The sequence below is a fragment of the Neolamprologus multifasciatus genome, chromosome 18 (genome assembly GCF_963576455.1).
Source record: "Neolamprologus multifasciatus chromosome 18, fNeoMul1.2, whole genome shotgun sequence".
Taxonomy (NCBI): Eukaryota; Metazoa; Chordata; class Actinopteri; order Cichliformes; family Cichlidae; genus Neolamprologus; species Neolamprologus multifasciatus.
In genome coordinates, this window is record NC_140456.1 from 21,495,969 (window position 1) to 21,514,644 (window position 18,676).

Consider the following 18,676-nt stretch of genomic DNA (forward strand, 5'->3'; position numbering starts at 1 on the left):
CAGCTGCTTAGAGCTCACAGGTTCCAGGCAGCCCAGTGTTAGCTGTAGCTTCTTCTGTCATGGTGGTGTTTTCATGTGGATCTCTGTCTGTATATGTGACAGCATATGTGTGTACCTCAGCGTTAGCCTGTCTCTTGTTCTCTGTAAAACATCTCGGCTTCATAAAGACGGAGCAATTCCAGCATCACTGAGCCCAGAGGTTCATCCAGTCTTTTAACATCTGCGTGGACACTACACAGACAGACAATGGGGCAGACTTCATTGATCTTACAGCGTTTACCAATGTTAGCACTACGTTACTTTTCTTCAACCTCAGGACCAATGACATGGTGGAGAGACATGCAGGATAGTAGCATGTGAGAAGTCCAAGCTTGGTTGTGCAGGACCCTGCAGCTGTTTCAGCATGCTGCTGCTGCCACTTTGGTGGGGTTTTTTTCTCCCTCCGTGCCTCCGGTGACACAGTTTCAGCTCCCAGCTCCCAGCACCGGCGAGAACTGTGGCCCAATTCATAACCGGTCCTCAGAGTCCTGTTTGGCCTAGATAGGAAGCATGAGCTATGGCTTGAGTCCGGTGGTGCTCAGTGGGAACAGCTCTGTGCCCATCAGTTTAAAGTTTGTGCCCCAACTTCAGAGAAATGGATCTGCAATGGATCTAAGTGAAACCGTGAAAATCTATCCTTTTTAAAGCTGCAGACTGATATCACATGAGCTGAAAAGATCAGCAACAGAGTTTGTGATTAGTGTGTGTGTGAAATAAATCTTAGTGCACTTTTGAGAGCTCCATGTTGGCATCAGATGAACTTAAAACAACAAAGGTCGCCCGAGTTTTTCAACAGCACGGCCACAGTGCTAACTAAAAATAGAATCAAGTATTCAAGGATGTTCTGGATAACGAGAAGCACCGAGTTTGGTTCTCTAGGTGCTCGTGTACTTGGTTGTTACTGGCCTTTAGTTGACCTTATTTTAGGTGTTCCAGTGTAAATGCGCTCCCCAGCTACTACATCAGAAACTTGATGATATCTGACATGTAACGAGCAGAGTTGTTGAGACCATAGATATTAGACTTACATCCACCAGATTGACAGGAACATAACGTGAGTGTTCTTGGTGCTCCATGTCTGGTAGCTTATGCATAGGACAACAGTTTTCAAACAAGATGTCAGTGTTGTTTTCACACAAATGACCAAAGAAGTCTTTAAAAGTTTAAAGGGACTACTAATGATCAAGATGAGCACTAAACGAGACCCAGTAAAACTAATATGTATTCTATTTAAACGTAGAGCTCTAAGCCAGCAGATATAAACGCTGCTGAGCGGTAATCCCAGAGGTCTCCAGGGGAGCAGTCTTCTCCATGTGGACTTCCTGTGGCAGCTACTTCCTGTCTGTTTCCTCTTTGATGGCCAACACAAAAGAGAGAGTTTTTACTTGACCAGGCAAATTTTCATGAACTCTACAAAAGCGGGGCTCTTCGTCCTAGCTTGCTCTAGCTCCTTGTTTAATTGTTTTATTGACCTTTAAGTGTAAAAGGTCACGTGATTTCTTTAGGACTTTAAAGTGATACACAAAGCATTATTATCCAAGATCGTTGTGACAGCTCTTTGTGTGGAGTGCAGCTAAACAGTTCAAACAAAAGTGTAACTATCAGACACCAAAGTCACAGCGATGTGAGCTCCTCTCTGCTAATCAACTTTATACTTCTTATAAAAACTCGACTGATTTTTGAACGCTGAGGCTGGATGCAGGAGGGCTTGTTATGGAGTCGTTTAACATCTGCCTGTTGCTTTAAATATCTCTTTTCATCACCCGCTGTCGAAGCACAGGGAGGCTTGTGCTAACCACAGCCACTGGAAAACTGCTGAGGTTTGATCACAAGCCTAATAGAGTTTTTTTTCCCTGAACTGAGCTTTACATATTAGACTTTTTTAAAAGTTGTTTGGTAAAGCTTTTTCTTCCACACTGTTTTTCTTGTTTCGAAGAGGAAAGCTGTACCTTTAAGATGGATTCCTTCAGTGTCCTTTGTTTTCCTCAGAGTGATTCAGACACAGGCAGAGAGGAAATGACCATACACACCAGGAATACACGCGTATTGAAGCACACAGTCTTTTAAAAGTGTGTCACACACACATGCACACACATTCTTATACAGGCGTCTTGTCTGAAAGTCATGCCTGTGGGATGGAAGTTCATATGCGCAGTATGTATGTCATTCAGTGATAGATTAATGACTAGTTCAGCTGTGAGTCACAACCTGTGGTTAACAACAGCATAGTAGGATGAAAAGGATCCGGAGTGAGCGACTTCTAGAAGCTGTTTTATGTGTGTGTGTCTGTTTCTGTTTGGCTATTTTCTTCAAATCAGATTTACAGGATGAGGTAACAGGATTAGAAGGTGCTTCGTGCTTTATAACACACACTTCCACCAACACTAACACAGGCTAGAGCGCTCTTGGCAAATCAAACACCTCAACTTTGTGCTCTCAAATTAGCTCTGCATGTACGGGTCTTCAGTAAGAGGAGCACTCTAGATGACAGTTTTCTGGCTTACACTAATTCATTTACCTCTGAATTGGACATGCAGTATTCCTCCTGACATATGTGTTGATTACATTCTGAAAGTTTGTGAGTGTCGGTGTTTTAGAGCGAATTGTAGCAAAGACAGGAAAAGCAGAGCGTAAAATTCAGGTTTCATTTTTATTATCTGTTTGATTCTCTGTGTGATCGTTTCTTAGCATTGATGCCTTCGGGAGTGTTCAAATCCTTCATGGCGTAGATTCAACAAGGTTAAAGGTGAAAGTTGGACAGAAACGTTCCTCAGATTTTGCTCCATGTTGACACAATAGCGTCACACAGTTGTTCGCTGCACATCCATGATGTGAATCTCCAGTTCCAGCACATTCTGAAGGCGCTCTGTTGGGCAGAGAACTGGTGACTGTGGAGGTCGTTTGAGTACAGCGAGGTCATTGTCGTGTTCAAGAAGCCAGTTTGAGATGATTTGAGCTTTGTTATCGTGCTGGAAACAGTCGTCAGACGATGGGTTCACTGTGGTCAGAAGAGGGGCATGCCTCGTTCAGGGTCTCTTAAATCACCTTTCTTCCCCATTCGGGTGCTCGGACCATGTCTGCGTGGCTAAATTCATTGAGTTGTTGCCATTATTGCATATTTGTGTTAACAAGCAGTTGAACATGAGATTGGCATGTTGTCCATCATCATCTTGTTTTTTGGGTTAGCAAGGCACATCCGTAGCCTGTATGGGTGCATCGCACAGACGCAGAGCTACTAGGTATTCACTATTTAAAAAAACAAGCCCGGAGCACAGACTTCCTGAATGACCTGTTAGTAAAATGAACCACATGGGATGCTATAATTTGTGAGGGACTGACACAGAAGAGAGAGCTGAGAGGTCCTGTTCAGTGAGCGTCATTAGCAGACAGCTAGTAGCTGATTGATTTGATTTGTTTATTTCTGCTGTAAAAGTAGAATGGTCTCAAGTGGCCATATGAGGAACTGCAGGTGTGAACTTTGACCTGTCTCATTTTCTGTTTCTGTATTTCCCCTCAGATGCAGTGCCAGAGGAGCTGGCTGAGCCTTTCTACAGGGACCAATACAACCAGGAGCACCTGAAGCCTCCGGTCGCCTGCCTGCTTCAGTCTGCAGAGCTCTACTGCCGGGCGGGAAGCCTGATCCTCCGCAGCGATGCTGTCAAACCGTTACTGGGACACAACGCTGTCATTCAGGCGCTGGCCCAGAAAGGCCTGTACGTCACAGACAAGGACAGACTGGTCACAGAGAGGGATCTGACCAGCACACCCATAAACATGGTGAGTGGAGATGTTTTTGGCAAAATGCCTGAACAAGTTCAGTGAAAAAGTAGGTGACACAGAAGGATTTCTCTGCCTCATCAAGCATTTATTCGTTAGATGTTTTTCATGTGCGTGGACAGCGACATCTTTTGGATTTCAAAGCATGTGTGGATTCACATTTAAAATCCAAAGATCCACATATGGTATTATCTGTGTAGGCGTTATGTGTGAAATGTGTGATGACCAGTGTTGGTCAAGTTACTTGAAAAAAGTAATCAGTAACGAATTACTGATTACTTCCCCAAAAGTAATTAATTACTTAGTTACTTTTAAAAACACGATTTACAACCTGAATAGGTGATAAAGAAATAGATATTTCAGCAATTCTACTTTTTCTGCATAATCCATCATACAAAATGTAATCAAATGGAAAAGTATTTTTTTTAACTTGTTTTATTAGTTTTAATCTTTTAACTTTAGGCATCAAGCAAAAATTTAATTATATGCAACATGACTGGAAGAAATTTGTTTAACATTTAAACCCATTTTCTGCACATCCCAGCACATAAAATAAAATAGTTTTTTTGTGTTTACACTCACTCTTTCAAATAGATGCAAGTAAAACACAGCAGAAAATAAATAAAATAATAAAAGACTCAGTGGTCCTGTTGCTCTATTTTCGTATTTTAGTTTACCCTGGTGCAGGTGTGCCGCAGCGGTCAGTGGAAGAATCCGCGAGTTTCTCTGTGAGTTTCCCATTACGTCGTAGCGCACTCAGTGCTTGCTTGGAAGTTTAGGTTTTTTTTTTCGCTGTAAAAAGAAGTTTTCTTCCCACGCACAACGGACGCTAATGTTTTTGTCACTTTTTATGGAATCAAACTCAAAGTAAGGTCAGTACTTCCACACTTTAAACGCTGCATGCTCATACTCTCTCCCGCACTCGTTATATTATCCATTGTTGATCTGCACACAGCTGTTGTCACGAACGTCGCACTCGCTTACGTCACTGTCATGAGACACTCTCGCAAAAAATCACGGTTTTAGTAACGCACTAACTAGAGGTGGGAATCACCATACATCCCACGATACGATATTATTGCAATTTTTTAAAATATTTTGCGATATTCAGATTCTGTACATAAAGGTAAACTTTATCAATATTCATTTTATCTAATATCAAAGTCTCACACTCAGTCTTTCTCTCATTTCAGTCAGTTTTATTGTTGACAAACTTGAACGGTTTGTATTACAGTCTAGTCCAACTTAACTGAATGCAACCATGTGGTACAATTATAGCTATTCTGAACTATGAAATTTATGAAAGCTATGCAGCCCCTTCAGCAACTGAAGAATTTGAAAGTAAATTAAAACAAAATAGAATTTTACATTAAATAAAATTTTTTTTAAACTTAATTAAAATAAAACATGTCTTAAATTAAAATAAGTAAACTGTCATGTTTATTGCTGCCAAAAAAAAAGTTAAACACATTTGGACAGTGAAGGAATGTCAGGATTCTTGCTCAGAAAAAGGATCAACATGCTCTGAAGTCAGAGCATGTTCCAGTCCACAAAAACTTTTTTTGTAACAAAATATCGATTTCTGCTGTCCCTGTATCGATACATTATTAGCAAACAAAATATCACGATACTACACAGTATCGATTTTTCCCCCCACCCCTAGCACTAACGCAGCGTTCCTACGGGAAAGTAACGGTAATCTAATTACCATTTTTGCTATAGTAATCCCGTACTTTACTCGTTACTTGAAAAAAGTAATCGGATTACAGTAACGCGTTACAAGTAACAAGTAAGGTGTTACTGCCCATCTCTGGTGACAACATCAATTAAATCTCTGCAAATGTACGCATGTGCTCACATGTGTCACTGTATTATCATACTTTGTTTATAGTGACTGTTTACTCACTTATTTTCACAAATCCTTTAGAAAATGTTCAAACAGCACAGAAACAGTGCTGCCGTTTCCCAGACCCCAATTTATTTTCAAATTGTTTGGTTTATCTCCAAAACTATTCACAACAGAGAAACCCGCAAACCCTCACTGCTCACTTTGAGGAGCTGGAAGCAGAAATATGTGACTTTAAACATCATTTTAATCAATTAACCAGACAGCAGCTTTATTTGATTACACAGTTAGAAATAATTATACTGGCACTAATATGACCGTGGCTGTTACAGTGTGCTTTGCTGTGTGCCAACCTCATGTGGAATACGTATGAGTCGTACTGTTAAACCATCCTCACAGATCCGTCTTCTTGCAAGTAAAACAACGGCTAATGATGGTTTCCTATAGCAAACCGTTTCTCACTGTTCAGCCACTGAATACAGCGCAAACATGACTCAGGTCACCTCACTAAGAGATATTACACGTATAGTAGTGTGCTGTCAAGACTACATTCTGGACTGGATGGAAAACATTATAGTGTAGCGGCGTTACATCATTGAATAAAAGCTCATTGTGAGGTTTGCGTAAAAAATGTCAGAAAATGGTAAATTAAAAAAAAACAAAAACGCCCTGAGGTGAGTGTAGTTGTCATTTGATGCTATATAACTGAAATTGAAAAAGCAACTTGGCTTACTAGCTAACCGATATCGTCTAATTGGTTGTTTGTCCAATCAAACCAAAGGTGGAACAAAACGAAGATGATCAGTTTGCTGTTGTATAAAACAGTCAGACCAGATTTCTCACTCTCTCAAATAAAAAAAGGCTTCATGTTTGATTGAAATATAATTCAAACAGTCATAGTAACTATTGATAATTTCCGATTGATCTACAAGTTGATTGTCTCATATAAAGCCGTAATAATGTTGTCACCTTTTAAAAGCTGCGAGAGGAGCTCACAATAGTGTATTTTGCTTTAGTTCTGATAGGATGGTGAGTTGATGCCGGCAGATCTACACACACTGCTAACACATGCACGGCTGGAGCCCGGGCACTTCTGCTGACGCCAAAAGGTGTCTGCATTGCAGTGCACCGTTTCCTTCTCCTTCCTCCCTCCGTCTCTCTCTCCACCCCTCTCCATCCTTCTTCCACCTTCACTCTCTCGGCCTCTCTCAGCGTTTCTCGTCTTTCTCTGTCTTTGCCTCACGTTAACTCTACTTAATGCGTGAAATGAAGCCAGAAATGATTTTCTCCTGAATTTTGGTGCAGTTAGCACTTTTCATTAAGCCTGCCTGTGCCGCTGCATTTTTCTCAGGCTGTAGCTGAATTTTATTAGCCCTCATTTTCAGCTCCAAGAGGTAATTCAAAGTTACGCAGCCAATTAAATTTTCGTGTCTGTGTTTGGTTGTACTCTTTGCCTCCTTCAGCGCGTGAGTGAGGTTGTCCTGAAGGTTGCCGCAGCGCTAAATGACCCCATGTCCTTGCACACCTGTAGAAGTGCACATAAGGACCAGTGTGTGTCCACACGCCTCCGTCTTTGTGTGCTTCAGGTGATTTAGTGACAGTCGTTAAGTAAACAAATGGAGCCCATTGACTCTCTAACTCATCGACCTTCATTTGTCTGACGCGCCGGCAGGCTATTAGTTAATCTGTCTGGTCTTATTGTTACTCTGTGTCCTTGTGATTTCATTAGATTGCCTCTGCAAAGCAGAGGATCTGTATGTATTTATGGACTCAGCAGGATCATTTCGGTCACACTAGAGTTGAGGCTTTTCATTTTGGGTTATGGTTTATCTGCAGAGAAAATGATGAGCTCATGGTTTTCTCAGTGCTGTGCTACAGAAGAATAACTCATGTCAGGAAGGCGGAGGAGAGGGAGGAGGAAGGGAGGGGAGCGTGGCAGTTTGTCAGAGACCGAATGGATATATAGAGAGAGCGGGAGGAAAAAGTGGGGGAGATGTAGTTTGGCGGCTGCCATTTGGTTGCTGTCCAGGAGGAAAAGCAGGAAAGTAGAGCAAGAAAAGAGGGGAAAGGGTGAGTGTGGGAAGAGCTTTGGAAAAGATGTGAAGGAGGTATTGCCTTTCTGGCGGTCATGAGGACACGTGTGTGCCAGAGTATGTGTGGAAAAGGCCCCGTGTTAATATGGCCATCTGGAAAGACGGGAGAGGAGGAGGAGGAGGGGGGAAAAAGGGGGGCATGACGGAGGAGGAGAGGAGCGGCATACGTGGGGAAGAGGGAGGGTTAGAGGAGAGGAGGGAGGAAGACGTGATGTGCACTACTGCAGCACTGTGGAGGGTGGGGCTCACACTGAGTCAAAGAATGTCTGGCGCACAAATTAGAGCTCCTTTAATTGCCCGTCTTCAAATTGACACCTCCGTGGAGCAGATGGAGTCAGATGTCCGGTGGCGTGTACAAGGCCTGCTTTATTTTCTCATTCCTCTTTGACTCGTGTTAAAACACTGAAACGAGAAAGTGACAAATGAGAGAGTGAGGGACGGAGCCTGAGCAGTAACTGATTTTTCTCTGCAGAGGGGCGTGTCCCTCCATCAGCTCTCTGTTGAATAACGCAGAAAAATTTGGAGATTTTTACAGATGTTTGCAAAAGAAAGACGGCTATCAGTCTCCACATCTGGGTAGAGGCAGGCGTGTGGGTGTAAAGTTGTGCAGTAAAACCACTTGCGGGGCTCAGATGTCCCTGCACTTGTGATGTTTGTGGAGAATGACTTTTATTGTCTGTTTGCTCGGCTGTATTTTGTGCTTTACTATAAATTCCTTTGATCAGGGACACACGCACACAGCTGTGGGAATGAATACCGATGAATTCCTGTTAGAAAATGTGCACGAGCGTACTGCAGCACTTTACATGACAGGCGTCTGCCATCTCCACAGCCTTATAAGGCGTGTCTGTCACCGTGAGTGCTTTCTGTGCACAGACACGCACCACAAAGGTCTTCGTGGAGGCATAATAGACGGCACTTGGCTCTTAAAATCTTGTTGTATTATCAACAGTAGCGTCTTTTTTTCCCCTGTGGATATCTGACCAGTCTGTAAATATGTAAGCAGGGACTTTGAAAACTGCCCGTCCTGCTCGTCCTCATCTCTCAGGCTCACACTTTTATGTCCATCCCCGTTAATCCAACATATATGCACATGGACATCGTGGACTATAATTTCTGCACAGGCTTTGAGTTTTTTAAAGGCATCACACGATAGCTCGGCTATTATTCTCAGCATTAGTGGGCACTCAGACAAAAAACTAGCCCTGCTTTAAAACAGTGTTAAGTGGCTGTGTAGGTGCGAGCACATTGTGTCAGGTACTCTCTAGTGCACTTTGAGTACCGGAGCCATTCATTTGAATTGAATGTCAAACACTGCAGTGGGTTTTACTGGATACAACTCAGGATTTTACAAGTCTGGAAAGTTATCAGGGCAGCGCGCTACTATCTTTCATCGCTCAGGCTGCAGGGTAAACAGCAGAAATTGCCCTTCATCTAATCTGCCAGGAATGTCCCTGTGTGGACCTGTGCTGGTACTGCTGTGTGTACTGTAAAGACTCTGAAAACCACTGGAGGGGAAAAAGGTCATCCCCATGTTATGCAACGGAGGACTGAAATGCATTGAACAAAATGCATTTTGCCTGATAATATATTTTATTATATTATATATATATATATATATATATATATATATATACTAAATATTTTTAACTTTTTAAAAAGCTTTTTAGCTGTTACAAAGCTAAAATATATAGAAGACAAAAGTTGGGTCAAACGCACTGTACTGAGACTTTTTTTTTGTGTTTTTTGCACTTTTACGATTTTAGTTTTTTCTATTTTCTGGTGTTTTCTTAAGTTACAGTCCTCTCAGAGCCACCATACTTTTGCCATGGTGAGACTTCCAACCGTCCATTTAACAGGTTACTGTCAGTAACTTTGAGTAATGATGTAAATGCGATTTGTCTTTCTTTCTTTTTTCTTTTTTTGTTTTACTTTGAACCTACAGTAACTGTTGTCTGTCCTACCAGGTTACAGAGAGTTATGTGCCTTAACTAATGTTCTCCATAAAATATGACAAATAAAATGCTGGATGTCAGTGCTTTTTTTCCCTGATTTTAAAAAAATGTCAGCTTAAAAACATCCTTATTTAAAAAAATGAACATAAGTGATTTGTCACAATCATTTAAATTCATGTGGTTTCTCTGCTCAGAGCCCTGCACACACTCATGCACACACCTACCCAAGCCTCTTACCAATATTAAAGATTTAGTAGTTTTATGTAAATGACTTAAGAAAAGCTTCAATCACAGAAAAAGCTCAGCGAGTTTCATTTAAATCACGGTATTTGACTCTTTAGCTTCGCTCTAAGCTGCTTGGCGTCTCTCTCAGTCCGTCTGTCCAGCCGTCAGCCAGACGTCCTGCAGCACATCTGGAGGAGAATGCACACAATGTCAGACATCTGGCAATATCCTGAAGCTGCAGGAATTGAAAACAGTGTCTGTCTGCAGACGTTTTCATAAACAGCTCAATACGTTTGGTAAGAATCATAAATTGGAGCTGTCCAAACAATCCTGGGCACCTGTGTAATGCGCTGCAGGTGAAACCAGCCACCATCCTCAGACACACCAGCTTACACAACATATTTGTTTATATAAACAACTTAATAACTGATGTTTGTCAAGTCCTGGTAAGCGTGAGAACCTGCTGCTTCTTCTGTTTTTCTGTTTGTTTGCATAGCTTCTGGTTTTGATGTGTTGGTTGGGATTCATATTTAAATAATAAATTAACTAACTCAAGAACAGAGCATACACTGGATAAGTATGAGCACTTGGTCTACATAACAGTATTTAATGTGTGCAACGTGAGCACAGCTAACTTGAGTAGCATTTACTCACATCAGGTACAGCTGATCAAAACATCTCCGCACTTATTTCCATGAGGTCAGAGCTCATTTTACTCCTGCGCGCTCTCTGCATGTTTAGACTGGCAGGACGACATGCCGTGATGACTCTGAGCACCAGTGGAAGTGTAAACTCATAGCACTGAAGCGGGAGTTTGTTTCTTTGGAAAAGACTTGGTCACACTGGCTGTTGCATGTGGCTCTGTGGTTATGAATAGAGGCCTGTGCTAGACACAGCACCTCACTGCTTGTTTTTGTCAGTTTGAGTCACTTCGATCATGGAGGTTCAGATTTTAGATGTTTGTTTAGTTCGGCTGGACGCACAGAGCAATGCTGAGGCAAGCAGCAGGCAAATATGCTTACGCACACACACACACACACACATATACAATGTTTTTGACTGTAGTGTGACAGGAAAGGGAAGGGGAGGTCTGTTGGTCTGACCGGCCTGGAATGGGACTAGGAAGGCTGGGAGAATGTCAAGCTTTGTGTAGGTGTTGATGTTGCTTTTTTACAACCACTCAGATAAAGCCAATGACTCAAAATTGGATGAAATGTGCCTAATATATAAAAATAAGTATTTTTTTCCAGCGTTTAACAGTGAAGCAGTTTTACATGGCTTAAGGCAAGACGGATGGTGATCAGAAGGCAGCTGAGCAGCTGGTCTGGTTTGACAGACTGTGTGAAAGTGAGGTGGATTTTTTTTTTAAAACAAATGTGCCATTTATATAAATTACTTTCATGGTTTGTTTTTTTCCCCACACTCTTTTTGGCAACTTTGCACGTAAAAATTCCCAGTTGTCAGTCTGTTGCTTTTGGGAAAAACTTTCAAAGAAAAAGATAAAATAAAAATTTCAAATCTGTAACTGACTTTACTTTTTTAACTTGATCTGGCTGCTGTGTGTCTGTGCAGAGTTCCCACCTGGCGCTCATAGACACCCTGATGATGGCGTACACCGTAGAGATGGTGAGCGTGGAGAGGGTGATGTCCTGCATCAACAGGTACTCCACAGCCGAACCATCGAACGGCGACGGACACATCCAGGAGCTGCCTTATGACACAGAGGATGCAATCACCACCTGGATCAACAAGGTACTCATATGCACAAACACAGGGAGATGTTGTCTCCACGAACTAAATGAAGCCTTAAGCCGTTTACCAAGGTGGCTTTTTATCGTTTCACTCTACTTACTTTGTGTTCTCTGGATTTAGTAGACACTCGAGCTCCTGGAAAGTGTGTCAGTTCTTAATTCCTCCACTGTTTGTAAGAAATCTAATATGTTTGTAAGAGGAGAAGATGGAAAAACTGGCACCGTGCACATGTGATAATGCCAGAGAGATTCCCAGTCTCTGTTAAAGCAGGATTAGGAAGAATAGTCGTACCTCAGTGGGGCTTTAAAGCCTGTAAAGCCCCACTGAGGTACGACTATTCTAACCTTGTAGACTGTATGTAAAAGAGTGACAGAGCCACCGTGATGGTGGTTAGCAAGTCCAGTTGTGAAGCCTCAATCTGAGCATTTTTCACTAATGTTTTGAAATCGGATGTGATAAGCAAATAAGCAAATGATGGATCATAGAGTAGCCATTTCTTTCTGCTTTGTTCTCCTCTTTCACTGCAATCGGGAGCATAATTTAGAAAACAAGCTTTGTTGTGTTCAGTGAGTCTTATAAGTGGCAGTTGTCACTATGAGCTCACCAGGAAAATATCTGCTGAAGTCACAGGGCGGATTTCTATAAAACCGAACTTCTTTCTTCAGTCAGAGGAGGCGCCACCTGCTGACCACTAAAAGAATACAGGTTTAAAGAGCTTTCACATTGGCTTCAACTTTCAGATCTCTATCCATCTTCTACATACAGTCAATATTTTTAACAATTTGATAGTAGTCTCACCTGTTTCAGCTGAACTCCGACCGATACAGGTTTGTTTTTGTTTTTTAAACCAATACTGATACTGATTTGGTGATATAAAAATATAATATTCAAAAATATTGCATGATGTTACTCTTCACTTCAGACATAAACATGAACAGATTTCCTAAAACTTTGCTGAGAAGTAGTGCCCTCTGGTGTACAAACTACGCAACAACAACACTTGTAACATCTGAAGGGTGTTTCTCCAGTCTTTACTTAATTTTTTTAAATTTTCATTCATAGGCTGTTCTTGCTGTCTATCAGAAAGAGAGGCTGGGCTTTGATTGCAAAGGTCAACCTGAAAACACAGAACGTCAGCCAGTCTTTGTTTATTGATTGCAAATCAGCGTTCCCACAATTGGAAGCTGCAGTGGCTCAGGAGGTAGAGCATGTAATCTGCTAATCAGAAGGTTGGTGGATGGATCCCCGGCTCTTTCAGTCTACATCCCAAAGTGCTGTTGGGAAAGACACTGAACCCCAAATTGCTCCTGATCCATCAGTGTGATTGCGTGTGTGATACTTAGAAAGTGCTTAAGGCATAGAATAAAGGGCTGTATGTGTGAGTGTGAATGAAGCGTGTGGTAAAAGCACTTTGAATGCTCAGAAAAGAAAAGCACTAATAAGTACCACTCCATTTACCATGTGCAATCTCTCTTACTGTTTCTCTCAGCATTACAGTTTCAGGATGGCTCTGGCCTGTGGAGAGACAATCAAAGCTAATGGTAACATTAGCATTACAGCTGCAGGACACACTAAAACAAAGATTTTCTCATTGTTGTGGAACATCACATATCAAAAGTCAATTTAATCTAACTGGTCTTCAGCTCTTCGAATGACTGCCAGACTCTTGAGTTTGGTTTTACATCCATGCACAAACCAGCGTTGTACATGTGGCTGAGAGATTTTAGATCCTACAGTGTTAAACTTCAAATTACCAAAAAAAGAATAAATAAATTACACAGGCACGAGTGGCCTGTGCTGGGAGCATGGCTGTGTGTTAGCAGATTGCAAAAAATGACCTTATTTATACCCTTTTTATTTAATATTTTTGGGGTGCCATGCAGAGGGTTCTCTGGCAAAGGGTAAAACTTAGCTCTGGGGTCAATCCACCACTTGGATCCAGCTGAAAGCACTAACACGTACCCAACATGAACCCCGTTAACTCCAGCCAACTGTGTAAATTAGAAGGTTAAGCACATTCCTGGAGGGAAATTACACTGACAAAGCTTGTTCACTTAAAATTGTGTATTAAAGAGTGAGCCAACACTTTATGGTCCATCTCAATGAAAGGCTGAAAAAATAAGCACCAAAGTAATAAGAAACATCCATAATTCAACAAAAAAACTAGTTTCCAGGAATACAAACAACACAGTATTTCAGTTAAGTTTGATGCAATTCAAATTAAACAACTAGGGAAGTTTTATTCTTTACCAGGGAACCTTCTGGCTAGCACCCCAAAAATATAAAACAAAAAGAAATAAGGTAATTCTTAAGTATTTGGAGACTTTCACAGTATTTGCAGTGAGTATTTATATTAAAAATCCATTCAAATTTACCTTCAAGATGACAGCAGTTTGATCTCTGTTATTGCAGCGCTTTGGTTTAATAATTGCTTGGTCACATAAAGTGGTTTTTACTGTCCTTGATGAGTGTTTGAGGAGTAAGCTGAGTGTGAAACAGCCTCATCTCAAAGATGAATTCTTTTCTTTCTCCTTGAAATAATAAAACAAGCCTCAGTACAGAGTTCATCAAATGTAAGGTCTTCTTATCATCAGCCATAATCCTTTCTGGAAGAACTCATGTGCTGTCTGCTTCAAGGCCAAAGGTGGAAAGATGCACACTTTGCAGGATTTATTTACAGACACACACTTGGAAAAACATTGACGATTGTGTCTCTGTGTAGCCCCGAGGCGTGGCACACAATGGCGGGGGGGGGGGGGGGGGGGGGGGTGAATGGCTGATGTGACCATGTGTATCCTCGGTCATTTCTCAGCGTGCTTGGCCAGATCCTCTGAAAACAATAAAAACAAACCTTTAAACCTGTGCTTGCATCAGAATTTAGCTGAGTTCTGTATATTGGTTCGATGGTATATTTATATTTAGCTTCAGTCGTTGATGGGTGGAGGTGGTGGTGACAAACAATCTTCTGTTTGATGTGGGCCTTCTTACTATCACTGCCCGGTTTTTCAAGTCTTCAGCACAGACTCACTATTCACTTTCAGTGTGCACCAGATGCTCGTCTGACTTTTGACCTCATTGCCTTTCTCGTTCCTTCTTTCTCTGAAGGTAAATGAACACCTGAGGGACATCCTTGTAGAGGAGCAGAAGTTGAGAGAGGCATCACTGCAGGAGTCAAACGCCACAGCGCTTAAAGTAAGAACGCATGCATAGACTGAAATAAAAAATTCCACGAATCATCCAAATAACAGGGTGTTCAACAACCTGCTGATGCCTGTGCTATAAAACTCCTGTTATTAGAACTGCAAACATGAGGAGACTGTTAGCTCTTTTTATCAGCACCTCTAAATGAAACTCAGAAATTAACTCTGGTGTCTTGTGAAACAACAGATTGTAGTTTTTTTTGTCCTTGTTCCAGCTTTTTACTTCACACACAGAGTTGCATAAATCTTCTAATCTACGGTATCTTCCAGCAATCTATTAAATCTAGAGATGGACCGATCCGATATTACGTATCAGTATCAGTCCGTTACTGACGTAAATTACTGGATCGGATATTGGAGACAAATAAAAAATGTAATCCGATCCATTAAATGTCAAAAAAGCACCTCACAAAACTTGCAACATGGCGTAACTCGGCTCATAACCGTAGCACGTCGGAGCAGTATGCATCACGTGAAGTGATCCCAGAGAGAAGTAAAGCAAGTGTCTAAGTTCATTTCTGAATGTTTGTAAAGCATTCCCATGTTAAGCTTAACAACCGATATATGGAGCAACTGCCTCTTCTTGCTGCTACTTCAATCGTGAAACTGATTAATGATCAGCTGATCGGCTTTTCTGTTGCGAGTCCATCTCTCTTGTTTGTTTTTGGCCCACTTTGCACCAGAAAGAGGAAACCAGCGGCTGAACAACAGCAGCACGTTTAAGCTTGATAAGCTGTTGTTAGAATTTATTTAATATTACTTTCTACACCAGGATCCTTTTCTACGCAGCTGACGGCTGGTAACTGTGCAGGGGCAGATCTAGCAAAGTTTAGCCAGGGGGGCCGATAGGGCATTAACAGGGAAAGGGGGGCACAAAGACATCCTTTTCTTTCTTATTCTCATTTAAAATGTCGAGCTTTTAATAAATAATTATCTGAATCTTACACCCAAAGTTTTAATCTTATGTAAAATATATAGAAGTCCATTACTGTATATAGTAACTGTTTAGTCTAATATACCCTAGTAAGCTATAGTACTTTTTCCTTTGGGAAGATACCATCTGTGCAGTCTGCAGTTCTTTTGAAGGAAGATGTTGAATCTATTTAATTATTCTTGAAAAATAATTTATTTCTGTGAATTTTTTTCACACTGCATCAAATTAAAGTTAATTACGTCGATTAAGCATCATGAGGTGGAGGGTGGGTGGTTCCCTATTTTTTTTATTTTTTTGCTGGGAGTTGCAACCCTATTAGTTAGGTTGCTTAATATTTCTGCTAAGTACTCTTTAAAATACCAGAATAGGGAGGATGGAGTAGGTTTAAGTTTATTAGATTGATCAGTATTGCTGAGCTATGAAATATATTGGGTGCAGTGTATTTTTTACATACAGGTATAACAGAATAGCTTTAGTGTTGTTGTTTATTTAAACTCAAGTATGAACTTATACAAAATGCAGCAAGATATTAAAAAAAAAAAAAACGGTTTTATTGATTAAAAACACTATATCGGATTCATATCGGTATCGGCCGATATCCAAATTTATGGTATTGTATCGGACTTAAAAAAGTGGTATCGTGCCATCTCTAATTAAATCTATTTTTGAATTCTTTCAATTACTTCTCATTTTGTCACCAATCGCGTTCATATTATTGGATTTTAAACGTGTGGAGATACACACACACACACACACACACACACACACACACACACACACACACACACACACACACACACACACACACACACACACACACACACACACACACGAAGACCCACACATATGCAGTCATATGCAGCTCAGTACACGGGGCACTGTGAATCAGAGAAACAGATGAGCTCAGTCTCAGACCAGCTGCAGAGAAATGTTGGCAGGAGTTGCCACACTGCTGTTAAAGGAGACAAAGAAATGTGCGGGGAAGCCAACGAGAGAAAGGGTGACAGACAGAGGGGTGGAAAAAAACAAGAGAGAGAAAAAGAGGGAGGAGAGATAATCAGAGATGGAGGAAAGGGAGAAATGACACCATAGTGCAAGACACTCAGGAACTTTGTCAGCTGTAGCAGAAGAGAGGCAGTGTCATCCTGCAGGCCTCGTAGTTATGCAACGCTTCGAGCCAGTCTACTGGCACAAACACACTGCAGTCAGATACCATCCTCTGCTGCTCACTTAACCGTGAATCTACAGTGCGGTGCTTTGTTGGGCCTCGAGTTCTAAAACAGGCACAAGATGGCGAACGTTTAAAAATGGAAAAAAGATTTTTATCTCACCAAGATGGAGTACAAACGGGGGAGGGGGGATCACTTGTGTCAGGTGGAAATGATTAGCTATACTCTCTGCAATACTGTGCTAACTCAGAGAGGTAAACACTGATTGAATGGAGTAAAAGGACTAATTTCAGAGATGCAATTCAAAGAACATGCCTTTGTTTAGGATCTAGAATCTTCTCCAGGCCTGTGTGCCTCTGTGAGGAATATTGGTCAGAGCCCAAAACTTGATGTCAGTCGATGCTGACAGCAGAGAAAGTGCAGTGTCCTCTAAAGCTAGTGGGGTACATCATCTGGGAAACATGAATGTCTTTTTCTAGCAACCCACAGAACTGACAGATAGTTAGCCCAGGTAACAGACACAAAATGTTGATTTGACCTCTTTCATGCAGTGAATTAAAGGGGCATTCATACAGGAAGTGAGTAAGCTCCAGTGACAGGATGCTTAATACGTTAGGTTACCTAGGCAACCGGAGTATGGAATGTCCACCAGCAGCGAGTGAATCACTTCCTGAGTGGATCCCTTAACTCTAAAACATGCTCACAGGTTAGTTCAGCAGCCCAACAGTAACAGTATCTTCTAATTAGATGTGCAACATGTATCAGTCCAATATTTTTTTTAGCGATTCACACAAATATGAACCTCATAATGGCCGCGCACGGAAAGTGAGGGCATCGCCAGAGTCGGCTGGATTCCTCCTCTGGGGAGCATGAATGTGCGGTGCACCCACAAAGTTACACTGCAGTTCACAGCTGAAAACACACAGTGTCGTGGATGAACCTGTTCGCAGGCAACAGGTCGTAAGTTTCCTGCACAGTGTCACTGTGAGTGTGTTTCCTCATATGGAGCAGAATTAACTGGCTCTTCAAAGAACTGCAGGACGTCACGAGTGGTTAAGTCAGTTAGACGAGAGCTTTTATCTGCTGTGGGAGTTTCTTGGCATGTTTTCTATTGCTTACTGTCTGTTTTGTGTTAATATAGTGAGAGAGAGAGAGATCAGTGCCTATCTGCGATTGTGCTGTGGTAACACACACGTGGGGTGTGTGACCTATCAAGGCTTTGTTATAACAACTTAGAACAAAGGAAGAAGACAGCCTTTTTAAGGTTTTGAGAGCTGGACGCTCAGTCAGTCAGCTGCTTTCCTCCATGCTCCATCACACAGCTCCTTCTTTGCAGTGTCAGAGAGATAGAAGTCTATTCACTTATTAGGATTTTTTTTACATGTACACACACTGTGCAAACACACACTCTTACACCAGAGGATGAGCACAAGACACTTCTCAGTGGGGCTTGTTTATTCTGGGATTGTGTGAAAAGTCGTTAACTATGGTCTTATGACCAAGCACTCAGCGTTTCTTTGTGTGGACTGAGACTTTAGGTCTTAATCACATTATTGAGCAGAAAGTTGGAAAACACACAATGTTGGATCGTTACACAAGATTTAGGATCTTAGTTGCAAAAATTAGGTCATGTTTGTGGCTCTGTAAAGTATTTTTAGCTTTAGGTTTCGAGTGCTTATTAGTTTG

General features: G+C 41.5%; 1 protein-coding gene across 4 annotated transcripts in view; it reads left to right on the forward strand.

Moving 5' to 3' along the window:
• The window catches only part of camsap2b (calmodulin regulated spectrin-associated protein family, member 2b), a 35,704-nt gene that overhangs the window by 1,959 nt on the left and 15,069 nt on the right, over positions 1-18,676 (forward strand). For all 4 annotated transcript variants that reach the window (XM_085139369.1, XM_085139372.1, XM_085139371.1 and 1 more), the window contains exons 2-4: positions 3,557-3,816; positions 11,508-11,687; positions 14,793-14,879. In XM_085139369.1, the coding sequence (XP_084995495.1) occupies positions 3,557-3,816; positions 11,508-11,687; positions 14,793-14,879 (527 nt within the window). The remainder of the gene's footprint in view (positions 1-3,556; positions 3,817-11,507; positions 11,688-14,792; positions 14,880-18,676) is intronic.